General features: G+C 44.0%; 1 protein-coding gene and 1 pseudogene across 1 annotated transcript in view; both read left to right on the top strand.

The window, feature by feature from the left end:
• LOC115334074 overlaps positions 1 to 376 on the top strand; it is a 30,697-nt gene extending 30,321 nt beyond the window's left edge. The window contains 1 exon segment of the mRNA XM_029997845.2: positions 52 to 376. Within this exon segment, the coding sequence (XP_029853705.2) occupies positions 52 to 211 (160 nt within the window). The 3' untranslated portion in view covers positions 212 to 376.
• Positions 377 to 2,393: 2,017 nt separating this feature from the next.
• The window catches only part of LOC115334067, a 42,745-nt pseudogene continuing 19,801 nt past the window's right edge, over positions 2,394 to 25,337 (top strand).

Raw genomic sequence — 25,337 nt, 5'->3', positions numbered from 1 at the left:
TTCTTTCTCTGTCATACTCCATGTTTATAGGTAATTTTGCTTTCATTGCAGATATATTCCATCTAGCTTAACATTGAGCATCCAAGAAATCGACAGTCATCTTGGAAAATTTAGTTTCCATACAAGAGATGGTGTTATGCAGGTGAATGATTTAATTTGCAGAATAAGCAAAAAATATGTATTATGTTATTATTTATTTGCGAGAGTATGAAAGGGCCTCAGTCATGCGTTTACTAGACACTATAAACTTCTCTATAGTTTGTCTTTCTCTGAGTGATAATATGATTTAGTCTACTGTTTTATAATTAACTTCATAAAATTGCACTGAAAATTTGATTGTTAATGCGGCCTAATCCAGGAATACTTACTGGGATGAAACTCTTTTAAGTTAGCAGAGCTTTGTCTTGTAAGGAGCTTTGTTAAATAAAGGAGGATGCCTGTGTGTGGCTGTATGCACACATAGTAACAACATTTGGTGTAGAGAGTTCTGTAATGAAAGAAAACAACCTTAGTCTTCAATGCTGTTTTGCATACTTATTCCTTTCCTTTTCGTATGAGTGTATAAAAACAGTATCACAGACTGCCAGGCCATGGAGATTTCTTCTTTCTAGCTCTCCGCAAAATCTGCTTCTTGCCATCAACTCCGTCATGACCTGTACTCTGCAGCAGGGTGGCATACAGTTAAAAATTCGCCAAGGAAAAACAAGCATGTTTTATTTGGTGTCTACTTCTTTCCCAGCCTGTTTGCACTTGGCTGCACTGTCTGGCACTGACCTGCTCTGGAGTAGAGCTGAGAATACAACTCACTAAATACAAACGAATGAAATGTTTCTTTGATCTCTACAGTCAGCCGTGTTTCAATGATAACAACATATATGTGTCCCGTCCCCCCCCCATGTCTCTTGCCTCTTACTCTGCCCAGCTCGGCTGGAAACGTACGTTTGCTGCAGAAACTGCTACAGCCTGTGACTCCTCAGGTTGTCAGCTTGGCCCTGTGTAGACAGTGCCTCTTCACAAGGGAACGATGCTCTGGTTTTAGCAGAAAAAGGTGTCGGTCACAGGCAGCCACGTATCACTGCGCACAGCTGTTTGGCAGGTGTCTTGCTTGTTCAAGCAGAGGCGTATTTCTTGCCTTGCGGTCTTGACGCCAAAACAATGAGGGGTTCAAGTTACAAAAGCCTTTTGCCATCGGAGCGAGATGACAGCTAGATTTCTACCAGCGCTGTATTTCAGCTATGTTGCTAGCTGAAAATGGCTGGCAGGCCAGGAGATTTAGAGGGGTCTGAATTAAAGAAACCGAGTGTTGAAGTGTTTGTTTTAAGGAGGCGAACTAGGCAGCCAAAGGAACTGAGCTGCCCACCTGACTCATTGACACAACGGCCCATCCAGCCTACTAAGTACTGCGCGTCGCAGGCAGCGAAGTGCAGCTGTGACGCTTGCTGGCGGGAGCGGCACAGAGCTACGCTCCCGTCCAGAGCAAAGATGGAACCTCCAGGGCTCTACGGTCATCTGCTAAGGACATCTAATATACCAACGTGCCCCTTTGCCTTCCCTGCTTCACGTCTAATTACTTTGCAGGCTGGAGGGCAGGGTGGTAAGTAACACCATGCAGCGTCTCTTATCGAAGTGACAAGGCCTGCGCAGGAAGCCTTGTGTGTATGCAGGGTTAGGAGAGCAGATTATTGATAGCACAGAGGTGAGGAAAGGTGCAAACACCACAACGAAGCCCAAGGCTAACCAGCGTATCGCTCATTTGCAGATCAGCCACTTGCACCTGGTCTGCTCGGACGTGCTGTTTCCTGCCGAACAGAGCTGCCACTCTGGCGCAAAGCGGCTTTCGGTCTCTTCTGGCCTGCCTTCGGGATGTCATCTGCGCTGCTTTATTTTTTTAAATCTCTTGCCAGCATCTGTTGGCTCGCTGCCGCCGCTCCCACAACCCTGACGCCACAGGCAGAGCCATACAGCAATCCCGGGGGGGCAAACCCCGACCTGTTCTGCAGGCTCCCTCCGCTGCTCCTCCTCCCTAAGTTATGGGGGGGTGGCGGGAGGGACCGGAGCAACCCCCAGACTTCTAAAGCAGTCAAATGCAAAGGACGGAAACGGTCCAGCCGCCTCGATGCTTTTTGGTACGGAGGCAATGAAGGTCACCGCCCGGGCTGCGAGCGGGAAAAGGGCAGGGAAACGCAAGCCCTGTACCCCCAGGGGGTAGTGACCGCCGTTGGCTGGTCCAAACCGGGCTGAGGTGTCAGCCATTGCTCACCCCCATGCTCAGAAAAGGATCGTTGAGGGGGTGCTGCCGCTCGCCGACCACCAGTCGGTACTGCCGCTCGGCGGGGGGGCGCGCATGCGCGGTGCGGCGCTCCAGGCTGCCGTCCGCCGGTAACGGCGGTGCGATGCCGTCGCGCTCGCTGCTGCCGCCCGGTGAGGAAAGGCCGCGGCCGCTGGGCGCGCAAAGCGCGGGACCGCAGCGCCGGTGCCGCCCGCCTGGTGCTCGCTTGCCGCCGCTGCCGCTTCGTGGCCGAAGCGCGGAACTGCAGCGCCGGCACCGCGCAGGTGCGCAGCAGCGCGGCCGCCTCTGCTGCTGCAGCACGGCCGTGTGCCGGGCGCGATTCCCGGTGGTGGGTGAGGGCCAGGACCACCGGTGCGGCGAACGAGCCCCTTCGGCGGGTGCGGGGGTGCCTCCTGCCCGCTGCCCCCCCCCCCCCCCCCCCCGGGGGGGCTGTTGGGACGGGAAACTTCAAGCCGCCCGCTGCAGCAGGCTTCGGGTCTGCTGGAGGCGAGCCGGGCCAGGGCAGCCCCAGGGAGTTCCCCGGGAGCTGACAGAAGGGAGGAGGGGAAGGGGGCTCCCCCAGGTCACCCCCCAGCCCCGTCGTAAAGGCAGCAAGGCGGCCCGGCGACGCGCTGCCTTACCGCGGGTGCCGTTATCAGCCGTGCGGGGAAAGAGGGGGGCCGGCCCGGGGCCTGCTGTGGTAATGAGGGTGGCTGCCGCTCCCTTCTCTCGCCCAGAGGCCGCGCCGAGGACGGGGTTGTCCGTTCCTCCCCCGGGGATGCCGTTGGCCTGGCTCTCCTGGCGGCGCGGGGACCAAAAGGGACGGGAGCTGCCGCGGCTGAAGCCGGAGAGGCCACCGAAAGGCGAAGAAGAAGAACTTGAAGGCCACCCGGCCGGCAGGTGCCTTCTGCTGCAGGTAAGAGAGACAGCCTGCCTCTCCGGGTGAGGAAGGGTCCCTCTTCGTCTTCGGCAGCAGGTCAGGCCGCCAGTGTCCACTGTTGTATGGATGTCGCCAGCAGCGCCGTACGGCCGCGTCGTGCGTGAGCGAGCAAGGCTATGTGTCTGCGAAGCCTCGTCTCGCCAGAGCTGTAAGACACCCACGTGTCCTCTTAGGTGGAGGACAGCCAAGCGGCCCGAGTTACAGAAGAGGAGGGGAGGAGAGATGGAGAAAGAAGCATCTGAACTGTCGAATTCTCCCAGCAGCCCCAAGAGCTGTGGTGAGTCCTGGTGCCCTCGGGGCCCTGGCGCCCTTCTTGTGCATCCTGGTCCCTCCCGGTCCCTCCCCTGGCCCCTTCTCTTTCCCACAGTGCTGCAAATTTTTCAGTTTTTTCCTCCCCTGTACGTCTCCTCTCTATTCTTGTGTCTTGGTCTCTCTCTCTCTTTTTTGTCATCCTCTGTCTCTGTCCTGCAGCCCATCGCTTTTTTTTCCTTTTCTATCTCTTTGTCCTGATCTGCATCCGTCTCTTATTTCTCCACAATTTCTCTGGCCTGTTCCCTGGCGTTCTTTTCCTCTCTGTGCCTGTACATGCCGCTCTGTGTCCCTGCCTTCCTATCTCCTTCCTTCCTTCCTTCCTTCCTTCCTTCCTTCCTTTTCTTTCTCTCTCTACCCATTTGTCTTGCTCACTGCCTATGACTATGAGCAAGAAAGACAAATTGAGATCCATTACAATGACCATCAAAGGCTGCATTTCATGTCTGAACCGCTTATTAAATTTTTAATAAATGTTATACACTTTTTACTTCAGTGTTTATTTTTGCTCTCATGCAGGTCAAAGTTGAGTCTGCTAAAATATAGCGTTGAGTGACTGGAGTGCTGAGAAAGCTTATGACCTGCAGTAGATTTTGAAGTGGATAGGAGAGGGGATAGAGTACGCTCTATGTTGTGAAAATTCTTGCAGCTCCATTGTTAGCTACAGGACTTGGCTAAATAGATATGTCTCAGTCTGAGTGCAGGAGTGCATTTGTCTCTGTTTATACACCTCTTTTTTTGCTAAACAAGTTAAAATCAGATAGCTACACACCAATGAAAAACAGAAAGGAATTACCATGAAGTCTTAGATATTCTTCTGTAATTTACACCTCACCAATTGCTATCTGTCTATGTCAGCATTGGGCTTGCAAAGCTCAGGCTCAAAACTAAAAGAGTTAACTGCGAGGCAGAGTGTTTGTTTTAATAGGAGTACTTTGCTCTGTTTTTTTAATCTTTTTTTTTTTTTTTTTTAACATGGTTCCTTCAGCCCCTACAAACCCTAGAATATATGTGTTACAAAATAACCTACATGAAAGTGGTAAGAAAGTCCTTGTGGAGTTCAGGTGGGACAGACCTGAAAGGGACAATGAAGTATTAACGCATTTCACGGTTTACTATCAACTACTGAGTCACAGTGGCACTGCTGACATTTTCACGGAGTGGAACGTGAGCAATGTTAAATCCACCCTGATGCTCTTTTCTCTCAGGGATGTGCTTCCCAACCTCACAGTAAGGTTTCAGGTATGAAAAACTACTGAGCTTATCTCATGCTAGATGGTAGATGTTATCAGTGCAGCCTGATGCGTTTACCTAGGAGATGGTATTGGGCTTGGGGCGAGAACTTTTGGTTTCGCCTCGTGGAACTGCTGATTCACTGACTCACCCTTGGATACCTGGCTTAACCTTTCTACGGATTGTATTGTTCACTAAGTAAGGTGGAAAACAATGCTGCAATATTATACAGGTTTGGTAAAGCCCAAAAGAAACTTTCCTAGAGGTTTCCCAAAGCCACTGCTAAAAGCTGCGTGTTAAACACAGATTTGACTGAGCTGGTGGAGGGTGACAGGCCATTAAAACAGACCCACAGATCAAGAGAAGTTCCACTGCTGGAGAAATGCACAGACTCAAATGGCTTCCATAAAAAGAGACTTCTGTATTAAAACTTGTAAAGAGGTCATGTTTTCGTTGTGATAAAAGGTTTGGAACACACAGAACGTGTGCTTGAAAGACAAGTTAAAAAACACGAGAGCATGTAACAGACCAGGTACTGATGGGGGAGAACACCGTATTGGTGGCAACATCAACCAACAACAGGAGTTGCTGCAGCCTGGGGAAGGAGACAAGGCTGACTGGTGTCCTATGAGCTCTAATTGATAGATGCAGCATGAATTGTCACTCTCTGGGCCACTGCTTAAAATTCTCTTCATAGCTATGGTCCAACCCTGACTGTAGACTTTGAACTGACAGCACAGCCGCAGGTCAAACAGAGCACGTGCATACGTTCCTAGCTGAGCAGCCAGGGGATCTGGTTCTGGTTTTGTCATTAACTGTGACTCTACAGGCTCTCAAATGCAGTCATTTATGCTGCTACTTAACATATGTAACAATCTCCTGTCCCACAGGTGCAAGCCTTCACCTCTGTGGGTCCAGGACCTTTGTCTAATATAGCAGAGAGGAATTCATTAGGTATGGATGACTTAGGTGCCGTCTCATGGTTTGTGTGTAATAGCTGGTGAAATCGACAGTACAGGAATTTGGTAATCTGATAAATAGCCTCTGACACTTTGTGTGACGTGTTCCACCCTACAGTAGACACCACAGAGGAAATAGTTACAGCTTCTGACATGAAATGATTAACACATTTCTTATCATTAGATTAAATTTCAAGAATTTCAAGCCTTTCCTCAAAACTATGCTAAATTAACTTTTCTAGGCAACCCCAGGGTAGTATGGAACAGCAGGTTTTGATGTGTAATCTGCATACTGCTAGAGATCATAGAATAGTTCTAATTGGGCTGTGAAAGGTGACCAGGAGAGTTAGAGATCTGCTAGGAATTATAGGCTATTAAGTGAGCAAATCTGTTTTTACTAGGCTTACATTTGTGAGGTAAGCATCCACAGTGCCATTGAAAAAATCTCAGGAGTTTGCATGTGATGACAAGAAGGCATCTCATTATTTTATTTATTTGCTGTCACATACGACCAAATATAATTTATGCAGGACCATCATTTATTTTTATCTTGTACTTACTTTCCTTATGAATGACTGCTATTGTCTAAAATATTTTTTGTAAATTCTGCTGTGCCCTTTCCCTTCCAGATCTTTTCCCTGTCCCAACTCTTATAAATGTTTCTGCCAACAAGTTGTTTCTTACTGACATAGACGATAATCATACCATATAGGAACTTTCAGCAAAGACAAATGTAAAGGACATCTGTTATACTGCTAATGATAACAAAGTGTACTATATCATAGAAGATTCTCTTTTTCTTCTGAATATACAGACTACTTCAAAGTTTCAGGTATTCCTTTGGTCATTCCCTTGCTTGTGAGAATCTAGGAAAATACGTGGCCATTATTGTCATTATTTTGGGGCTAATTATGTTTTTTAAGAAGTCAAACCCGCATATTTGACACAGAAGAAAAAGCAGCATGGTGAACAAAGCACATTTAATGGCAAAATACAGTGGGGAAAACAGAACTGGAAAGCCACAGTTTTCTTAATGACTGTCAGTTCCTATGAGACTTAATATGAAAGAGATTAGCTGGATAATTTTCCATTCTAGCAGTACAATAAAAATATGTATAATATAATAAAATTTGGATTTCAATTTTTTTGTCATCAATAGCTATTAGAATAGGCCAGAGTATGCCATTGGTAAAGTTGTCCTATTAAACATGTATGGTTTTACTGACATCTGCTTTTTTGATAAGATATTTCAACAGACATTTAGTTTAAAATTCACACTATTAAATAACAGAAATTTTTTTTTTTTGTATCAAGTGTAATTTAATTTAATTTGATTTCATTCTAATTTCAAGAATATGGAAGCAACAATTGATATTTGTGAAACAATAGTTTTCATTTGTATAAAAATATTGGAATCTTCGTTCTATGGCATCTCTTTATACTTTGACTTCTACTTACCAAGTAGAAATTATTTCAGAACCAAATCTGATTTCATAATATCCTAACACCAGGTGGGAAATTTCTGCTTTCAAGCAGTTTTAGTAATGTTTTTATTTTTTTCTTAAGTTTTTCACAGAAGCATATCTTCACAATGCCACAGCCATCACAGTTGACTGGATTGTAAGACATCTCTTTGTTGCCCTGAAAACACCAGGAATGAAACTCAAATATTTGTTGTTGATCTTGAGCTCAAGATAATATCTCTAAAAGCCTTGAACATACAGTTGGGTAAAGCTAATCTAACTGTATCATCTCTTGTCATATCCTTTCTTAAGATAAGGCATATATTACTAATAACTTTTTAAAGCGTATTTTAAACATGATTTTCATGAAATCATCAACTGTTAAGGACCAAAAAGGATTTTTATAGTATATGAGTGTGATGGGTTGACCCTGGCTGGTTGCCAGGTGCCCACCAAAGCCGTTCTATCACTCCCCCTCCTCAGCTGGACAGGGGAGAGAAAATATAACAAAGAGCTTGTGGGTCGAGATAAGGACAGGAGAGATCACTCATCACTTACCGTCACGGGCAAAACAGACTCAACTTGGGGAAATTAACTCACTTTATTACAAATCAACCAGAGTAGGGTAATGAGAAAAAAACCAAATCTCAGAACACCTTCCCTCCACCCCTCCCTTCTTCCCGGGCACAACTTCACTCCCGGCTTCTCTACCAACCCCCCCCCAGCGGCACAGGGGGAACGGGGATGGGGTTTACGGTCAGTTCATCACACGTTGTTTTCTGCCGCTTCATCCTCCTCAGGGGGAGGACTCATCACACTCTTCCCTGCTCCAACGTGGGGTCCCACCCACGGGAGACAGTCCTCCACGAACTTCTCCAACGTGGGCCCTTCCCACGGGCTGCAGTTCTTCACGAACTGCTCCAGCATGGGTCCTTTCCACGGTGTGCAGTCCTTCAGGAGCACACTGCTCCAGCGTGGGTCCCCCACGGGGTCACAAGTCCTGCCAGAAAACCTGCTCCGTGGGCTCCTCTCTCCACAGATCCGCAGGTCCTGCCAGGAACCTGCTCCAGCGCAGGGTTCCCACGGGGTCACAGCCTCCTTCGGGAAAACCCACCTGCTCCGGCGTGGGGTCCTCCACGGGCTACAGGTGGAGATCTGCTCCCCCGTGGACCTCCCTGGGCTGCAGGGGGACAGCCTGCCTCACCATGGTCTTCATCACCACGGGCTGCAGGGGAATCTCTGCTCCGGCGCCTGGAGCATCTCCTCCCCCTCCTTCTTCACTGACCTTGGTGTCCGCAGAGTTGTTTCTCTTACATGTTCTCACTCCTCTCTCCAGCTGCCGAATCTGCCTGTCCCAACTTTTTTCCTTCTTAAAAATGTTATCACAGAGGCGTTACCACTATCGCTGATTGGCTCGGCCTTGGCCGGCGGCAGGTCCATCTTAGAGCCGGCTGGTATTGGCTCTCTCTCGAACACAGGGGAAACTTCCAGCAACTTCTTACAGAAGCCACCCCTGTAACCCCCCCCCGCTACCAAAACCTTGCCAGCAAAACCAATACATTCCACCCCTCGCCTCTGTGAATCACATTTTTAAGAACTATCATTAAAATCTACATTCATCACACAAAATCTTCACTCACATCAACAAAAAGAATTCCCACACCGAAATCAGAATAATATCATCACAAAACCGACAAAAGGTGAGCAATTTACACACAATCCACCCCTCGTCCCTTCACCACAATTACAACAATAAAATTCCCCACTCGTCATGCAGCTCTTTGCATTGTATAAATCTCAGAAATTTCTGGATGTAGTTCTACTTTTATACAAGTAACCTCTCTTTTTGCTGCCATTGTCTACAGGAGAGCATCACCTGTGAGCTGCCAGTGGCTCCTCTTGCACACAGATCATTTCTTGCTTTTTGTCCTGAGAGCAGTCACATTTTTCCCCTTAAGAAAACCTCTGTTTAAGATGAACCTGTCTCTGTCTTTCAAATGAAAGTGAAATAAGAGGTGCAGGCACTCTGACACTCTTCTTTTGGGGTCCAGACATGCTATACTTTGGAAGTTCTCATCCAACCATGCTATTTTTTTTTTTTTCTCTTAACACTTAGATCTCTTAGCATCTGCAGCATCAAGAAGAAAGGCTCTCATCCTATGTGGATTTCTGAATATTATGAGCATATTCTTAAGGAGTCTATGGCAAAAAATAAGAAAAGCTGGCCTATGATCAGTAGGTTTCAATTCTTTGCATGGGAATCCACATCTATATTGTAAAATTTGTACGACATACTGATTGGATACGATTGAATACTATTGGGATGTGGCAAGAATTCACACCGTTGCTTCTTTGTCTGGTAAACTGAGCCATCCTGCAGCAATGTACACCCTTTCAGTGGCGAAACTTAAAGGTAGCATATGAAATGGGAGACTGGGTTGCTCCACTGAAATGGAATTTTTCAGTCTCAAGTTGAAATGAAACGTGAAACTCAGAACGGGCTTCTCTAGTTGGGGCAAAACAGAACATCGGGATAAAAATAAAGTCCTAGACAAAAAAAAACCCCAAAACAACCAAAAAAACACACCAGCCCCCAAACCCTGAGCATTTTTAATATGTATTTGTATCAACATTCAGAGCTTTTCACAATTTGTTGAAAAATTTCCAACCAGCTGTAAACGTAATGTATATGTGTCCTGGCACTTATGTTCTCAATTTCATGAATGTAACTGCTAGTTTAAATTGTAATCAGATGCTGCTAGAGCCTCTTGAAGTGTGTACACTATTTCACACCTCTGAAGCTGTGTGAATTCCCTCTGTCTTTCCCTCCATTCTATAACAAAATGAAAGAAGCTTGGATTAATCTGTACTTTGGAACAAATAGTGAGCTAGAGGGAATGAAAAAAAAGGAAGACAACTTGGAAAAATTAGTGCATTGTTCTTGCCACAGAGTGTCACTCTTACTCCACATATGTTTTAGCTAGTGAAATGAGAAATTTGTCGTCTTTACTAGTCTAGCTGCTGCACATTTCATTTAAATAATCTGCAGTCTTGCTACTAGGGCATAAATTATAGTATATGTAGCCATCATTCTGATATGTTGGGAACATAGATAGTATAATGACTTCTTAACTCTTTACCTATCTGGACAGTTCAACAGGAAAAAAGAATTTTTAATGCAGCGTTGGGGCATGCCATATACCATTTCAAAGTCTGTGATCCCAAAGCTTCAAAGGAAGGGTTGATTTTTCCAGAACAATTACTGAGTAACCGGCTGGCATGGGCATCAGACCAGCAACCCAGTTTCTTGCTTACACATCTCAGCCAGACCATGTATTACTGAGTAAAATTGTAATAATTGGCAATAAATGCTTAGTTTCGGGTTTTCTTTCTTCAGACTTTTCTGTTCAGGAAAAGACTTTCCAATTGGAATAGTACATGGGTATACTTTTTTTGTGCATGTCCAAGTAAGCATCATATTAAACTCACATCTGAGACCCTGATTAGAAAACTAAGAGAGCAGGAATTCAGTGATATGACTATAAATGTAGAGGTGTAGGACAGCAGCTGGGGTTTTTTTGTCTGCTTGCATGGTAGGATAGCCAAGGAGATACTAAAAAAGTCCCTCAAAATATTTTGAACTTGTCTGCAGCTCACTGACTACAAGAATATGAGTTTTACATGTGTAGAGTGTCAGTCCTGTAAATGGATCATATTCATATGCTTATAACTTTTTTCTTTCCTCAGTGACATTTCTTGACTTCTCTAAAAATAAAACAAAAAAACAAACCAACCTCTAGTGAGATCTGTACCTAAAAGGAGATTAATTTTTCTTTCTGTTTCAGTACCAGAGGGAGTTGATTCCATTAAGACAGTGGTTTTGTCTGACACCACCATCAACATACCTTGGAGTGAACTTTGAAGCCAAATGGACCTCTAGAATCCATCCACTATCAAATCTCTGTCAATTTATTACCTCCTATCCCAGCGACACCCTTGCAAAAAAGTGAATTTCCAAATGGGATGCTTGCGTGGTCTGTCAGTGGGCTCCAATCCGGAACAAACAATTTATTCAAGGTATAATTACAAGCAGTTTTACCTATTTGTTCACTAACCTGCAAATCTTTAGACTGCTCTTCTGTAAAGCTATATGTGTGTTTTTGAAAATATGAGTTCAAAACTTTGCAGACTTCTCTCAGTCCTTCAGTCTTAAGGAAAATTAAACATCACAGTTTATTCCTACATGGGTTGTTCGGATTAAATCCTTAGAGCTCAGATCTTTTCTATTTGGGGAGCACATCACAGATCTCAAGAGTAAATAGGAGTTTCTGCTGCAATCCTGCTGTTATTGCCTCAATACTTGATGCAACATGCTAAGAGAGGGTCAAATGACAGGTATCCCCTGTTCTCAAAGGAGGATGCCTGGAACTGTGAGCTGCTTGTGAAGGACTAGGTGAAGTGTAATAAGCAGGGCTATGTGAGTGTGAATGGGTCATGGCCAAAAGATAAAGGCTTTTCTCAGGAAAGCAACATACCAGAAACTTTCATAAAAGGGAAACCTCTATATATTATATCAAGAGTAGCCTCAGGCATTTTGCCAATTGCTGCTTTTCCTTTAATAAACAACTTTACATTTAGGAAAAAAAAATTCCAAAAAGTATCTGATATATCCATAGAGATATAGGTGATCACTCAATTAATAGTTGACTGATTCTGTCTTGCAGCAGTCACATTTTAAATAGAAGTATATTATAAAATATGCATGCAAAGTTCACAACAAGAACGATATATCAAAGTTGACCCTTTAACAAATGCAGAGGACTAACTGACTTAAAAATGCAAGTAGGTGCTTGGCTATTTGGTAGCCTTTGAAGAAAATTTCTGTAGACGAGAATATTGAAGGGTGGTTGCAAACCCGCTGATTTTGGATTTCATTGAAATATGATGCTGTCAGTACAATAGAAGAAGTAGTTTCTTCCGCTGTCCAGGCAAGTCACAGACAGAGGTTTTTCAACTACCATATTGAAACAGGAAATTTGTAGAAGCAGGAAATGTAAGAACAGGCCAGCCCCATGATAGCTAGCAGAAGCAGCAGAATAGGATATCCATCCACCAGCTGCTGGAGTTCACGTGGACCCTATGTCAGCATCACGCAAAAACTTTGGTGGCTTGTGTAGTTATGCTGGGCTGTGAACGGTGAGAATTGAGGGGCAAACACATCAGCCCCCCTGCCACCCCTGCTGTCAGACTCAGGCAGCAAGACTTTTTGGACAGCCAGGGCAGAGGGAGCACCATCCTGAAGTAATGTCAGTATTACCTGCCTGAGCATGTGTGTCATTGCTGTAGGAATGAGCAGAAAAGAGTAACTTCACATGGAAGTGAGATCAAGAAGGTGGAGGAGCCAAAGGAATTCAAAGTAGCAAGGACTAAAAAGGCAGTTGGGAAGGCTCTGTTAGTATGCTGAAGAAGACAACAAAAGGAATAACAAGTTGCAGTATTTAGTGCTTTTTTTGTTTAGTTTTTAGGAACAGGAGACCTGTGACTAGACACAACTGCATGAAGCCAACAGTAGTGCAACAGGTTAAAGACTATTTATGTAGGTTGTATGTATTTAAGTCAGCAGCATCTGATGGCCTTAAACTACATAAGGAGATGGTTAAAAACAGTCTGTGAATGTTCACAATTATCTTCTGTAACTTTTGGAAGAGGGTAAGTCCCGTAGAAATAGCAAAAAGAGGTCATACTTAGCTTCAAAAAGGAAATTGTTTTTTATATATTAAAAATATATTTTTATATATATAATATATATTTTATGTATATATTTTATATATATATAGTGTAACTTCAGTACCTGAAGTTATTTTAAGGACATATACAGTTTTACTAGGACTGTATTAGGACATATATAGCTATGATCGGGACTATATTAGAACAAAATGGTAAACAGTTGGTATACAAGCACCTAGACGATAACAGAGGAATAAAAATGTCCAATGTAGATTTGTAACAACAAAACATACTGCTTCTCCCTTTAAAGATGAAGAGTTAAAAGGAAAACAGTAAATGATGTATCTGGACAGCAGGGCTCTCACCAGAGTGGCAGGAGACCCGCCAGGAGCCAGCATCTCAATCCATCCCACTCCTACCAGTTTGATGCCAGTGCCAGCAAAAGATGCCCAGTGCCTGCAGAGGGATCACAGGTCAGCAGGAGAGCACTGGAAGAGCAGCACAAAGGAATTCCAGCCACTCCAGCCAGTAAGTCAGCTTCATCGGGAGCCCAACCTAAATGCCTCTGTGCAAAGGTATGTAGCATGGAGAATAAACAAGAGGAGTTAGAGACGTGTGCATGCCTGCAGGGCTATGATCTTATTGGCGTCACTGAGACGTGGTGGGATGGCTCCTATGACGGGAGTGTTGGAGTGGAAGGATACAGGCTCTTTAGGAAGGACAGGCAGGGGAGATAAGGAGGGGGTGTCACCCTCTGTGTCAGTGACAAGCTGGAGTGCATGGAGCTGCACCTGGGGATGGATGAGCAGACTGAGAGCTTATGGGTCAGGATTAAAGGGAAGGCAGGGAGAGGTGACACTCTAGTGGGGGTCTGCTTGGTAGAGTACAAGGGGATAAAGCCCTGGAGGGAAGACGGGCCCAAGAAGTCTGGTTAATATTCAAGGATCACCTCCTCCAAGCTCAGGATCAATGCATCCCAGCGAAGAGGAAGTCAGGCAAAAATGCCAGGAGGCCTGCATGGATGAACAAGGAGCTCCTGGACAAACTCAAACACAAAAAGGAAGCCTACAGAGGGTGGAAGCCAGGACAGGTAGCCTGGGAGGAATACAGAGAAATTGTCCGAGCAGCCAGGGATCAGGTTAGGGAAGCTAAAGCCCTGATAGAATTAAATCTGGCCAGGGATGTCAAGGGCAACAGGAAAAGCTTCCGTAGGTATGTTGGTGATGAAAGGAATACTAGGGAAAATGCAGGCCCTCTCCGGAAGGAAGTGGGAGACCTGGTTACCTGGTACATGGAGAAGGCTGGGGTACCCAACGACTCTTTTTCCTCAGTCTTCACTGGCAAGTACTCCAGCCACACCGTCCAAGTTGCAGAAGGCAAAGGCAGGGACTGGGAGAACAAATAACTCCCCACTATAGGAGAAGATCGGGTTCAAAACAATCTACGGAACCTGAAGGTGCATAAGCCCATGAAACCTGATGAGATGCATCTGCAGGTCCTGAGGAAACTGGCGGATGAAGTGGGTAAGCCACTATCCATCATATTTGAGAAGTTGTAGCAGTCCGGTGAAGTTCCCACTGACTGGAAAGGGGGAAAAATAAACCCCATTTTTAAAAAGGGAAAAAAGGAAGACTGGGGGTATTACAGACAAGCCAGTCTCACTTCTGTGCCTGACAAGATCATGGAGGAGATTCTCCTGGAAATTCTGCTAAGGCACATGGAAAATAAGGAGGTGGTTGGTGACAGCCAACATGGCTTCACTAAGGGCAAATCCTGCCTGACAAATTTGGTGGCCTTCTGCGACAGGGTTACAGTGTTGGTGGATAAGGGAAGAGCAATGGACGTCATCTACCTGGAGTTGTGTAAATCATTTGACACTGTCCCACATGACATCCTTATCTCTAAATTAGAGAGACATGGATTTGACAGATGGCCCACTCGGTGAATAAGGAATTGGCTGGATGGTCACACTGAAAGCGTTGTGGTCAATGGCTTGATGTCCAGGTGGAGAGCAGTGATGAGTGGTGTTCCTCAGGGGTTGGTATTGGGACTGGCGCTATTTAACATCTTTGTCGGTGACATGGACAATGGGATTGAGTGCACCCTCAGCAAGTTTGCTGACAACACCAAGCTGTGTGGTGTGGTTGACACGCTGGAGGGAAGGGATGCCATCCGGAGGGACTTTGACAGGCTCGAGAGGTGGGCCCATGTGAACCTCATGAAGTTCAACAAGGCCAAGTGCAAGGTCCTGCACATGGGTCAGGGCAATCCCAAGCACAAATACAGGGTGGGCAAAGAATGGACTGAGAGCAGCCCTGTGGAGAAGGAGTTGGGGGTGTTGGTTGATGAGAAGCTCAACATGACCCAGCAATGTGCGTTTGCAGCCTAGAAAGCCAACTGTATCCTGGCCTGCATCAAACAAAGTGTGACCAGCAAGTCAAGGGAGGTGATTCTCCCCCTCTACTCCACTCTCATGAGACCCCACCTGTAGTACTGCGTTCAGCTCTGGGGCCCCCAGCATAAGAATGACATGGACTTGTTTGAGTGGATCCAGAGGAGGGCCATGAAGATGATCAGAGGGCTGGAGCACCTCTCCTATAACGACAGGCTGAGAGAGTTGGGATTGTTCAGCCTGGAGAAGAGAAGGCTCCGGGGAGACCTTATAGCAGCCTTCCAGTACCTAAAGGTAGGGAGGGACTTTTTACAAGGGCACGTAGTGATAGGACAAGGTGTAATGGCTTTACACTGAGAGAGGATCGATTTAGATCAGATGTAAGGAAGAAGTTTTTCACTGTGAGAGTGGTGAGGCACTGGAACAGGTTGCCCAGAGAGGCTGTGGATGCCCCATCCCTGGCAGTGTTCAAGGCCAGGCTGGATGGGGCTTTGAGCAACCTGGTCTAGTGGAAGGTGTCCCTGCCCATGGCAGGGGGGGTTGGAACTAGATGACCTTTAAGGTCCCTTCCAACCCAAACCATTCTATGATTCTATGTTTCTATTATTTTCAAAAGCACCCAAGTAAACCTTGTCTGCAGAACGCGCACTGGGTGCATCACAAATACAGTCAGAGAGTGGTTTTCACAGTTCATACATGGTCTGGGAGGACATTCAGCTGATGGCTGGAGGGGATCTGTTCTAGTCTTAATTTGATTTTGTGCTTTTGTTAATGATTTGGATGATATAATGGGGAATACTTATATACACACATACCTGTATACCTATACGTATGTATGTAAGTATGCATACCCCAACATAAGTCATATTTGATTGTGGCTTAGTGGAAGGTGCTGTGCTAGGGCACCTCCTCACCTTGTGTTTTTGTGATTCTAAAACACTGCCTAGTATGTGATGTGACATCTGCATGCCTGTGTAAGAGCATGTGGCATTTAAGAAAGGTCTAGAAAGAGAAGAGTCTTGATAGAAAGATGAAACGAGAAACTAAGAGTCTCTGAGGAAGGGGACTCTAGGCCATGAAGTTCCAGCCCAAAGATGTGTAACACTGCAGCTGTGAGGCTCAAAACCTTTCTACACCTATAACTGTATTGCCTGAATATTGTCTTCTTTGAAAGCAGCTAGTCTTCCAAACACTTGGAGTTGCTAAAGGCACCTTTCCCACTGGTCTGGTACTGTACAGTTCATCCATTTCCTTACTAGGTTCTTGCTTTTCATCCTGATGAAAACCAGTGTTCTGAAAGTGTCCCTGTTACTGCAAAATCTTTAGACTCCACCTGCACCTGTCAACATAGTTCCCAGAAATACCAGCTTCCAGCTAGGATGGAAAGCTCCTCTGCACATCAATGAAACCAGCTTCTGGTTTGACCTGCGTAAGGTAAAAATACCCTTTAGTTTTTTTCCAGATCAAATTTAACCCACTCTGTCCTGGCGAGCAGGACAGGGTGGCAGGATGTATATGAAGAGTCTCAGTGGATAATTTGGGCATGGTGACATCAGTCTTAATGGCTCAGAAGGGGCAGGATGGAGGCAGTGTTTGCCAGGAACAAGGAGGAGTGCAGCTGTAGCATTTAATACTCCATAGTGCCAAAGAACATCCTGGATGACCCCACCAGAATTCCTCCCGGGTCTCCTATTTCAGTAGAGTCCCCTCCCTCTTTCCTCACTGCCCTCCCCCAACCTGGCTTGTAGCTACAAATCTTATGTCTGCTCTGCACAAGAAAGAGAAGAAAAGGGTTTTCAGCATTAAATATCAGCTACAACCTAGTATCTAAATTTGATTTTGCTGTGGTAGAGGTTAGGAGAAAATGCTGGAGAGAAAAACAGGTCTGGTAGTGCAGGCTGTAGAGGTAAGTGCTGCAGTGACAGCAGCATGGATGGAAGCTTCAGATTTTAATGTCTGGACCACTGGACACAGAAAATGTCATGTGCTAAACTGGATCACGTAGATTCCTTAATATAGATAATCGGATTCATTAGGGCTACACCAAACATTTCCCTGCCCTAAAACAAATGTCATAGCACAATTCCACTACACCGCCTCCGTTCAATTGCATCATGGCAAGCTGAACTCATGGGCACATCATGGTGATCCAGAAATACAGGCTGCACAGAGATAAGCAAGGGGAAGGCTCCTTTTGGCTGTGCAAAGGGGTCACTTAATCTGTTGTCCTTTGTGGCTGCTGAGACTTGTAGGTCTCCTGAAAACAAAGAAAAAACCTAGGTTTTGTGTCCTTGGTCTCTAAGAGGACAAAGTCCCGTGACTGAAACAGCATGTGTGTAATCCCTCCCCTACAATATTAAAAGGTGGCAAAGTAGTTAATCTACCAAGGAATAGAACTGTGACACAATTTCAGCAGAGCAAGAAGGTTGACCGCAATGATATTTTATTTTTCTAGTGGCAAACAAAAAGTGACTGGTTTTCTCCTGCAAGCACTGTGTGCACAGCAGATCTTGTTTACACATGCAGTCTCACAGGAACTCTTCCTTCAACCAACTGCTTTGTAAAAGTAACAGTAGTTCATGTTACAGGAGTGAAAAGCACTTCCTCTTCAACAAGCTTTAAAGCTACAGGTAAGCACTTAATGTAGGGAAACAAGATTTTAAGACTATTTTCAGGACGTGAATATTCAAACACAGTATTTTGTAAAATTTAGCAGGCAATTTTCTTATACTAAGAGCCAATAGTTGTGTGTGTTTGAAGAATAAATAACACAGTACCATATCTGCAAAAGTAATAGGGGGAAAGAAATGAGGTTCACTTCCAAGTGGAGCAGAGGAGAAGAGTGAGGGAAGCTGAAATGAAATACCTATACACATGTGAACTCATAACTACTGGGGAAAGGCTGCATATGAATGAAAACTCTGAAATTTGTCGATCGCAAAGAGAAGGCCGAAGGTTCATTCTCCATGGGGATTATTGATATAGATCCTCCATCCTTTTCTATGTCTAAACATCCATGTGCATGACTAAATTTTTCTTTGTGCCTGTTAGCCCTTTGTCTTGCTATAAACACATTTTAAGGGTTCTGTTTCTTCCCCTGTTTGGCCTAAGCTGGTGTTCCCAGTAAGCCGGGAGTTCCAAAAAGAGCAGAAGACACTAAAAACTCTGTACAGTGGGAAAAGGCTGATGGCAATGGAAGCAACCTGACCTACTACATCTTAGAAAGCAGGTAAGCTACATGTGCAGGCACTCTTCCCATAGGGAGCAGCCCAGGACAAATGTGGGTGTGCAGGGGCTTTTGGTTTGACTCTGATGGGAAGAGTGGAATATCTATGATGCAAAAGGCCCTTCTCATGGGTTCTTTTTCTTGAGTAAACTAAGTAACCTTCATTTCCAGAAATTCCTAGAAAACTTGGAAGAAAATACATTTCCAGACCAACTCTGAAATATAGGGATATATTTGGATATAAGTTGGTGAATTAGAAGAAGATTTGGAGATGTTTTCAAATCACAAATTTCAAGCATGTAGTATGTATTTTTGGCTAAAACATATGTAGAACTATCTTAGTGTTCAGAGGACTCATGAAAAGGCCTTATATAGTTGCCAGAAAAAATCATAAGGTTTTCCCACCAACATGGGATGACTAGAAAATTTTTAAAGTGCTCTGTCATCAAATGCAGATTGCCTGGACTATATGTGTCATTAGGCATCTGTAGAATGCCAATTCACACTTATTCCTACACTGGCTTTGGAAGGGCTGAATGGACAGGTTAGAGTATATTGCTGTGGGCAGTGGCTTTGAAACTTCTCATTTTTTGACCATGACTCTGGAGGGGTCTGTTTAAGGCAGTCAGTGCAAGGCTTAATTAATGTATTATTTAAAAATTAGGAGAGTCCATCTTCTGAGATATTCCTATGACACTGTTTGAAATCGGGATTGATGGAGGGAAGCAATTTTTTAAACTCAGCTATTATTTCTTTTTCCTCAGTTAACTCTGTGTTTATGAACACAGCTTTCTAAGGACTGAGAGCGCTGTGGAGCTGGGCATACTTTACCTATATAAGTTTTCACCCAGACATATTTTCCTGGTGCTGTAATCTTCCTCCATACAGTTCTGTGAGCATACAGCAGTGCTGACCTGCATGCTATGAGACCACAATAATTTTGATATGCCAACAGCCAGTTTGTACCTGGCTTGCTGTGGATGGGTAAAGAAAGGACAGTCCCTTGACCTGTGTCAGGGCTGTGCGTTACCCGCTGTGTTCTCCAGGCTCCAGCTTCTTACTCATCTCTGGAATCATAATGCATCATTGAGGTGGTTTTTTTGTTGTTTTTTTTTTTTTTAATGAAATAGGCTTTTCTCCTGCAGTTTGAATGTGCACATGCTGATGTTTTTGACTGAATTTCGCTTTGAGCCTCATGGTCCTTTTATACCAGGTAGCAAAATGTTAGGTCAGTTGCATAACATTCTAGAAAATATTTGCATAGCTCTTTGAAACAACCCCTGTTTTTCATATAGCTCTGGTAGGGATATGTACACACCAAGGACATGAATATATAGTTTTCCCATGTCTTTATGGTTTAGAAGTGTTTGACCTTTTTTCTGCATTGAAGTGTGTTGGGAGAATGATTGACATGCTCATGAAGGTCATTTCACATGAAATATTACGGTCTTGTGTGGCATGAAATGATATTTCAGATATGGCCTTTCAAGTTTAAATACATGGTCTTCTTTTGGTTGTTGAATAATCAGCTCTGAATTTATTGTGAGCAATCAATCTCAGTCCAATGGGGAAAGGAAGAAATATACCCAGCAGTCAGCAGATACTATGGGAAACTGGCTAGCTAAAGAATTGTGTCTCCACTGCCAATGACTTGCTTCCTGTTTAGCTTGTGAAACCTGATGCACAAGAGCCACTGAATTACTCTGGGCCCAGGAAAGCAAAAACGTCTAACAGGACACAAAAATAAATGCTTATTTTTTTCTGAAAGCTAAATAAGAAGGTTTTGAAATCATGTCTGTGAGGCGTGCACTGAAACAAGTGAAAGAGTGCTGGAGCTTTTTATGTCTAAAATGTTCTAGCATTTAATTTCCAATGCCAAGCTAAAGATGTGTGATTCCTAGCATTGCTGAAATAGCATGGTACAATTTTCTGCTCTGTAGCCAAAACCCCACGACCAGCTTGAGCTTTCATGCAGGCAGAGAGATGTTGTGAAGGCCATGGAACTGAAGTGAAGAACGGGGAGGGGAAGCAGTAAACTACCCTCACTGCGTTAATGACATACCTGTGCTATTTTGCTGTGCCCGTTGCAGGAAGCAGTCTGACAACACCAGCAAAGTGAAGTCCTTGTGGGAGGTGGTTTACAACAGCTCCTGTGCCAGTATTTGCACATGGAAGGCCAAGAACTTAGAAGGAACTTTCCAGTTCAGAGTGGCAGCTGCAAATGTGCTGGGTCTCGGTGAATACAGTGACACAAGCAAGGATATCATTTTGGGTGAAGGTATGTTCTGTACTTTCTTACTCTGTTAATCAAGTTTTTTATTCAGAATAACCTTACCAATTTATGAAGAGACCTGCTATTTTAATAATGATGTTGCTGCACAGGTAATTTGTCTAAGTTAATAGATGGTGGCATTTATATGGTGACCCCAGCTGGTGGTGCTCATCAGGCTCTTTTGCACGGAACAGTGGGCCTGCATTTTGCTTCTGCTTATTTATACCTGTTTGTCTCTATGGCCCTGCACTCTGCATTATGGTATGGTTCTTGAAATAAAGACAAGCTCCCACACTGGGTTAAGGATGTAAGGATTGCTTCTTGCCTTAAGCCAGAATGTTAGATGTACATTCTGTGGGTGTTTTTGAAAATCCCACCCTTTCTCTTTCCGTGTGCACAGTAGGTCATCGCCACAGGAATGGCCCAGAGCTGGGGGAGGAGGATTAGTCTGACTAAATGTAGATATCTACATAAAGCCTACAAGAGAGCTTTGTGCAGAGGAAGACATTTACACAGCAGGCAGCTCAAGGGTTCTGTTAAGGTTTGCTCAGCTCCATAGGATTGATACCGTTTGTACACACAGTCATTAACCAATTTTCCCCTTCTATTTAACAGATCCTATGATCTCCCCAGACACCATCATTGTCATTGCTGCTGTGATCGGAGTTGTTGTGCTGGGCTTGACTGTGGTCATACTATTTGGTTTTGTTATGTGGCTGAGTTTTTTGCATACCCTTGGTTCACCAGGCCTCTGTAAAAGGCAGTTCAGATGGCAGGAGATGATCAGCCTTCAGGTTTAGGGAAATGCTGAACAATCCCCAGGGTGGGGAGCTGGCAGGAGTTTGTATATTCTCATCCTTTGAGGCCCTAGAGATGGCTGGTTATGTTTTCAGTATTAAGGACAAGATACCAATTCACTCCATCCTCAGGCATTTCTTGCTGTTGATTCCCTGCAGGGAGAGCACAGGAATGCTGATAGAACTCTGATGTTCCTGTGTATCCTTATAAAAACTTGTACCTTATAATTCTCAAGTTGGGCACTGCATTTATTCACCAAAGGGTCCCATTTTTTTCCTCTTAAGCTTTGTTCCTGAAGAAAGGATGTAGAGATTACCCTGATACGTAGATGTCCACCTGTGATGGTCCTGCCTTCTCACTCTGCATCCTCTCCCTGGGATACAGCAGCAGCCCTTCAGGCTTGGGTCTTGCCACATACAGAAGTGGGTGCTTGACTGATTTCTCAGCTCAGGAAGCAGCTGTCTGTATTTTCTGGGAAAAAGATGATGGCCAGATGGAAATGTCTTGCTTACATGAGCTGCTGGGGGGTCATGTTGAAGAGAATAACAAAAAACCTGTAGCCTTTCAGCCTGCTCACGCACTGGGACGCTCTCAGAGTGAAATATCTGATGGTCTGCTTTTCTGTTCCCGTATGCCACCGAAGATGGAAATCCAGAAAACAGGCCTTGCCTGGACAGATAGTGTTTGTCAAGGAAGACAAAGAAGTAGCTCAATTCAGGGGGACCGCTGAGACAGTGGGACTAGCCAATGCCTGTTATGCTGTGAGGTATGTCCTTGCAGCAAATGTATTTTCAGGACAAAAACATCTAAGAGGACTTCCCTGGACTGGTTTTCATCAGTGCAGTCGTCCCTAACACCTCAAGGTAGAGTTAAGGGCTACATCTACACAGCAGGGCAGGTCTGCTCTGAAGTACGCCCTGCCATGTTGGCTCTCTGGCGTGTACCCTGGCCTGGATTGCCCCTAGCCCACCCTGCATGCTCAAGAAACGCAAGTGCACGGGGAAGGAAGAAGACCTGGTGTTTTCCAATAGTTTCCAAAACATCCAGGCTTCACCTGAGCTCCCCTTAAATGTACCTGATGAGACAAATAGTACCAGATTCATTGGAGGAAAAATTTTAATAACATTTAAAACATTCTTAGGTATGACCAAGTGACTAGTATTGCCGTTTTGTAGCACTCTTCCTTCTCAAGCAGAGATTGAATCATTGCCAGCTTTCCCTTGGGACAAACTGAACTTACACAAATTGTTAGGAAGCGGAGCATTTGGAGAGGTGTATGAAGGGACTGCAGTAGATATCCTGGCAGGTGGAAGTGGAGAATCCAAAGTAGCAGTCAAGGTAATCACAGCTGTCTATTTCTCTGGCAACAGAATGGGATGGGCAGAGAGATTTGGCTCAGAGGGTATACCACAGAAACAGGTGTTGACGGATTTGGGTGTTTCCTTGCAGTATTTTTTGCAAGTCACTTAAAGCTGAGCCTATCTCCTTGTAATGATTGCTGGAAAATAACCTGTATTTAAGGCCATGTCTATGTCTGATTGCGTTACTTAAGTGCTACATGATAATGGTGGTGGTAACCTAAGTGTTATTACACTTTTGCTTTCTGTTGAGTAGACTTTGAAGAAGGGTGCGACAGACCACGAAAAGAGTGAATTCTTGAAGGAGGCACACTTAATGGGGTAGGGACAGCTTTGCCACTGGGCACCCTTCGAAGCCAGTATCATGTGAGGGTGGTGGCCTTCAAAGGAATGAAAGCAACGTGTTCCTCTAAACAAGTTACTGTGGCATTTTTGGGGTGTTCTCCTGTTTCTGTTAAAAAATTAAATCACTACTGGTGAATTTTATGAAAATAAAGCTATAAAACTGATTAGCAAAATTTAAGATACAGACTGCAAGTTCAGTATGCTCATATCATGGATTTATTGGGGTTTGGATTGATATATTTCAGTACCTTTGCTCCCCTAAAACTAAGTTAGTTGTTAAAGGCAATTGGGCAACGTTTGACTAATCCCATTTTACCAAAATAAACATATCAAAACAAGCCGATGCCTTGAAGTTTCAATTTACTGTGGAAATTGTTTTTTAAAAATGTGCATACTTACCACTAGAGGCTGCCACATACCTCTTCCATTGAGGTAGACTTAAAAAAATAATGCATCTGTCACCAGTGCAAGAATTTCACATAGTAAGGTCTGTGTGTCAGCTAGAAGTCTGGTTTTCCAGAGTGTCCACACAAACAAGTAAAGTTCAGCTGAAGTTTTCAGCTGGTAACATAAGACTGAGAGTGTGGTTTAGTTTTCAGGTGCAATTCTGCACTTTTCTGACTTTTATTTCATGAGTTCAGAAATAGAACCATCTTTTGAAAAATGAAGGATTTTATATCCTGTACAGAAGACAGTGTTATTAAATTTGAAATTGGTTTTCACAGCATTCTTTTTTGTGTTTACATGTTTTTAAGAAAATATCTTGCATCTTTTTGCCTAACTTCTTCCACACACTGTACATTGAATGAGGTAAGAGGCTTGTGAAAACCAAAATGGAACCATGTCACGAAAGTGTAAATTAAGGACAAAGAGTAAGTGTTGTGTGTAAACTTCCTACAATCTATCTTCAGTCTACCTAGCAGTTATAAACCCAATTAAGGTCTCTTTTCTGTGTAGTATGAAGCTTCCCCAATACTGCTTTCTTGTTGCAGCTAATAATCCAAACCCAGAAATCCTAGAAAAATATATAATTGGAAATTATTACATTTAAATGTAAACACTGATGTGGGCCCATATGTACACCAATACAATGAGACATAGAAACAAAGAGAATAGAAAAGTTTAAATATTATCTATTCCCAGTAGTCATTAAACAATGATAAAAAAATTTGGTATGTGTTATATGCTTTAAATCTTTCATTTTTTTAACATGAAAAAAGAATGATTTAGTTCCCTCATGGAGAGCTTAATGATTTTTCTTGACGTTCATCTGTAAGGTCTCATAAATGAAACCAAGTGCAGAAAGGAAAAATAAGTGGACCAGATTGTTTACAAACCTTGATGTTAGGTATTTAAATGCAACTTTTATTTTGCTTGCCTTTTTGGATGTTCATTAAAATTTGGATTGTACTGTTATACATACTGTCCCAGTTAAGCAAAGACTATTTGTTTCTTCTATTATTGGTGTGCAGCAATGGGGAAATTCGGTTGCTTGTATTTCAAAAAGTCACTTGATATTGGTTATTGGTAAGTCATTTGTGTACTAATATATGTAGCAAATTCTTGAGTGTATCCCATCACTTGGGAAGTAAGGAATGACAGGTCAGTGGAGAAAAGGCTGCATGAGCTGTAAGGGAAGTGCCAGGTGCTCCTTCTCCTCTTTTTGTTCTTGAGAGCACCAAAGTTTGTCTGATTGAGAGGTATGTGCTAGGGGCCAGGGGGAACTGTCAAATTCAAAACCACACTTTTTGCTGAAGTCTTTGCCCACACATAAGATTATGTGAACTGAAAGAGTTTAGAAGGAAAATGTCCCTCTGTTTTATTTGTTTGTTTACACTAGTGCATTTGACAGCATTTTGGACACCATCAGTTCCCCCAATAGAGTCAAGTTTCTCTGACTGCTGGCGCAAGTCCTTTCACACAGGAGTGTGAAGAGAAAACCATTTTCTTACGAAGAAATGTGATTGTAAAAACACGGGCACTGACAGAGGCAATAAATATTCTTCATTCTTTGAAAAGTGCTAGATCTGAGAGTAGTGATTGCTC

This window comes from Aquila chrysaetos, chromosome 2, assembly GCF_900496995.4.
Source record: "Aquila chrysaetos chrysaetos chromosome 2, bAquChr1.4, whole genome shotgun sequence".
Lineage (NCBI taxonomy): Eukaryota > Metazoa > Chordata > Aves > Accipitriformes > Accipitridae > Aquila > Aquila chrysaetos.
Note: the sequence above shows the minus strand (reverse complement) of the source record. Positions and strands in the feature narration are given on the sequence as shown.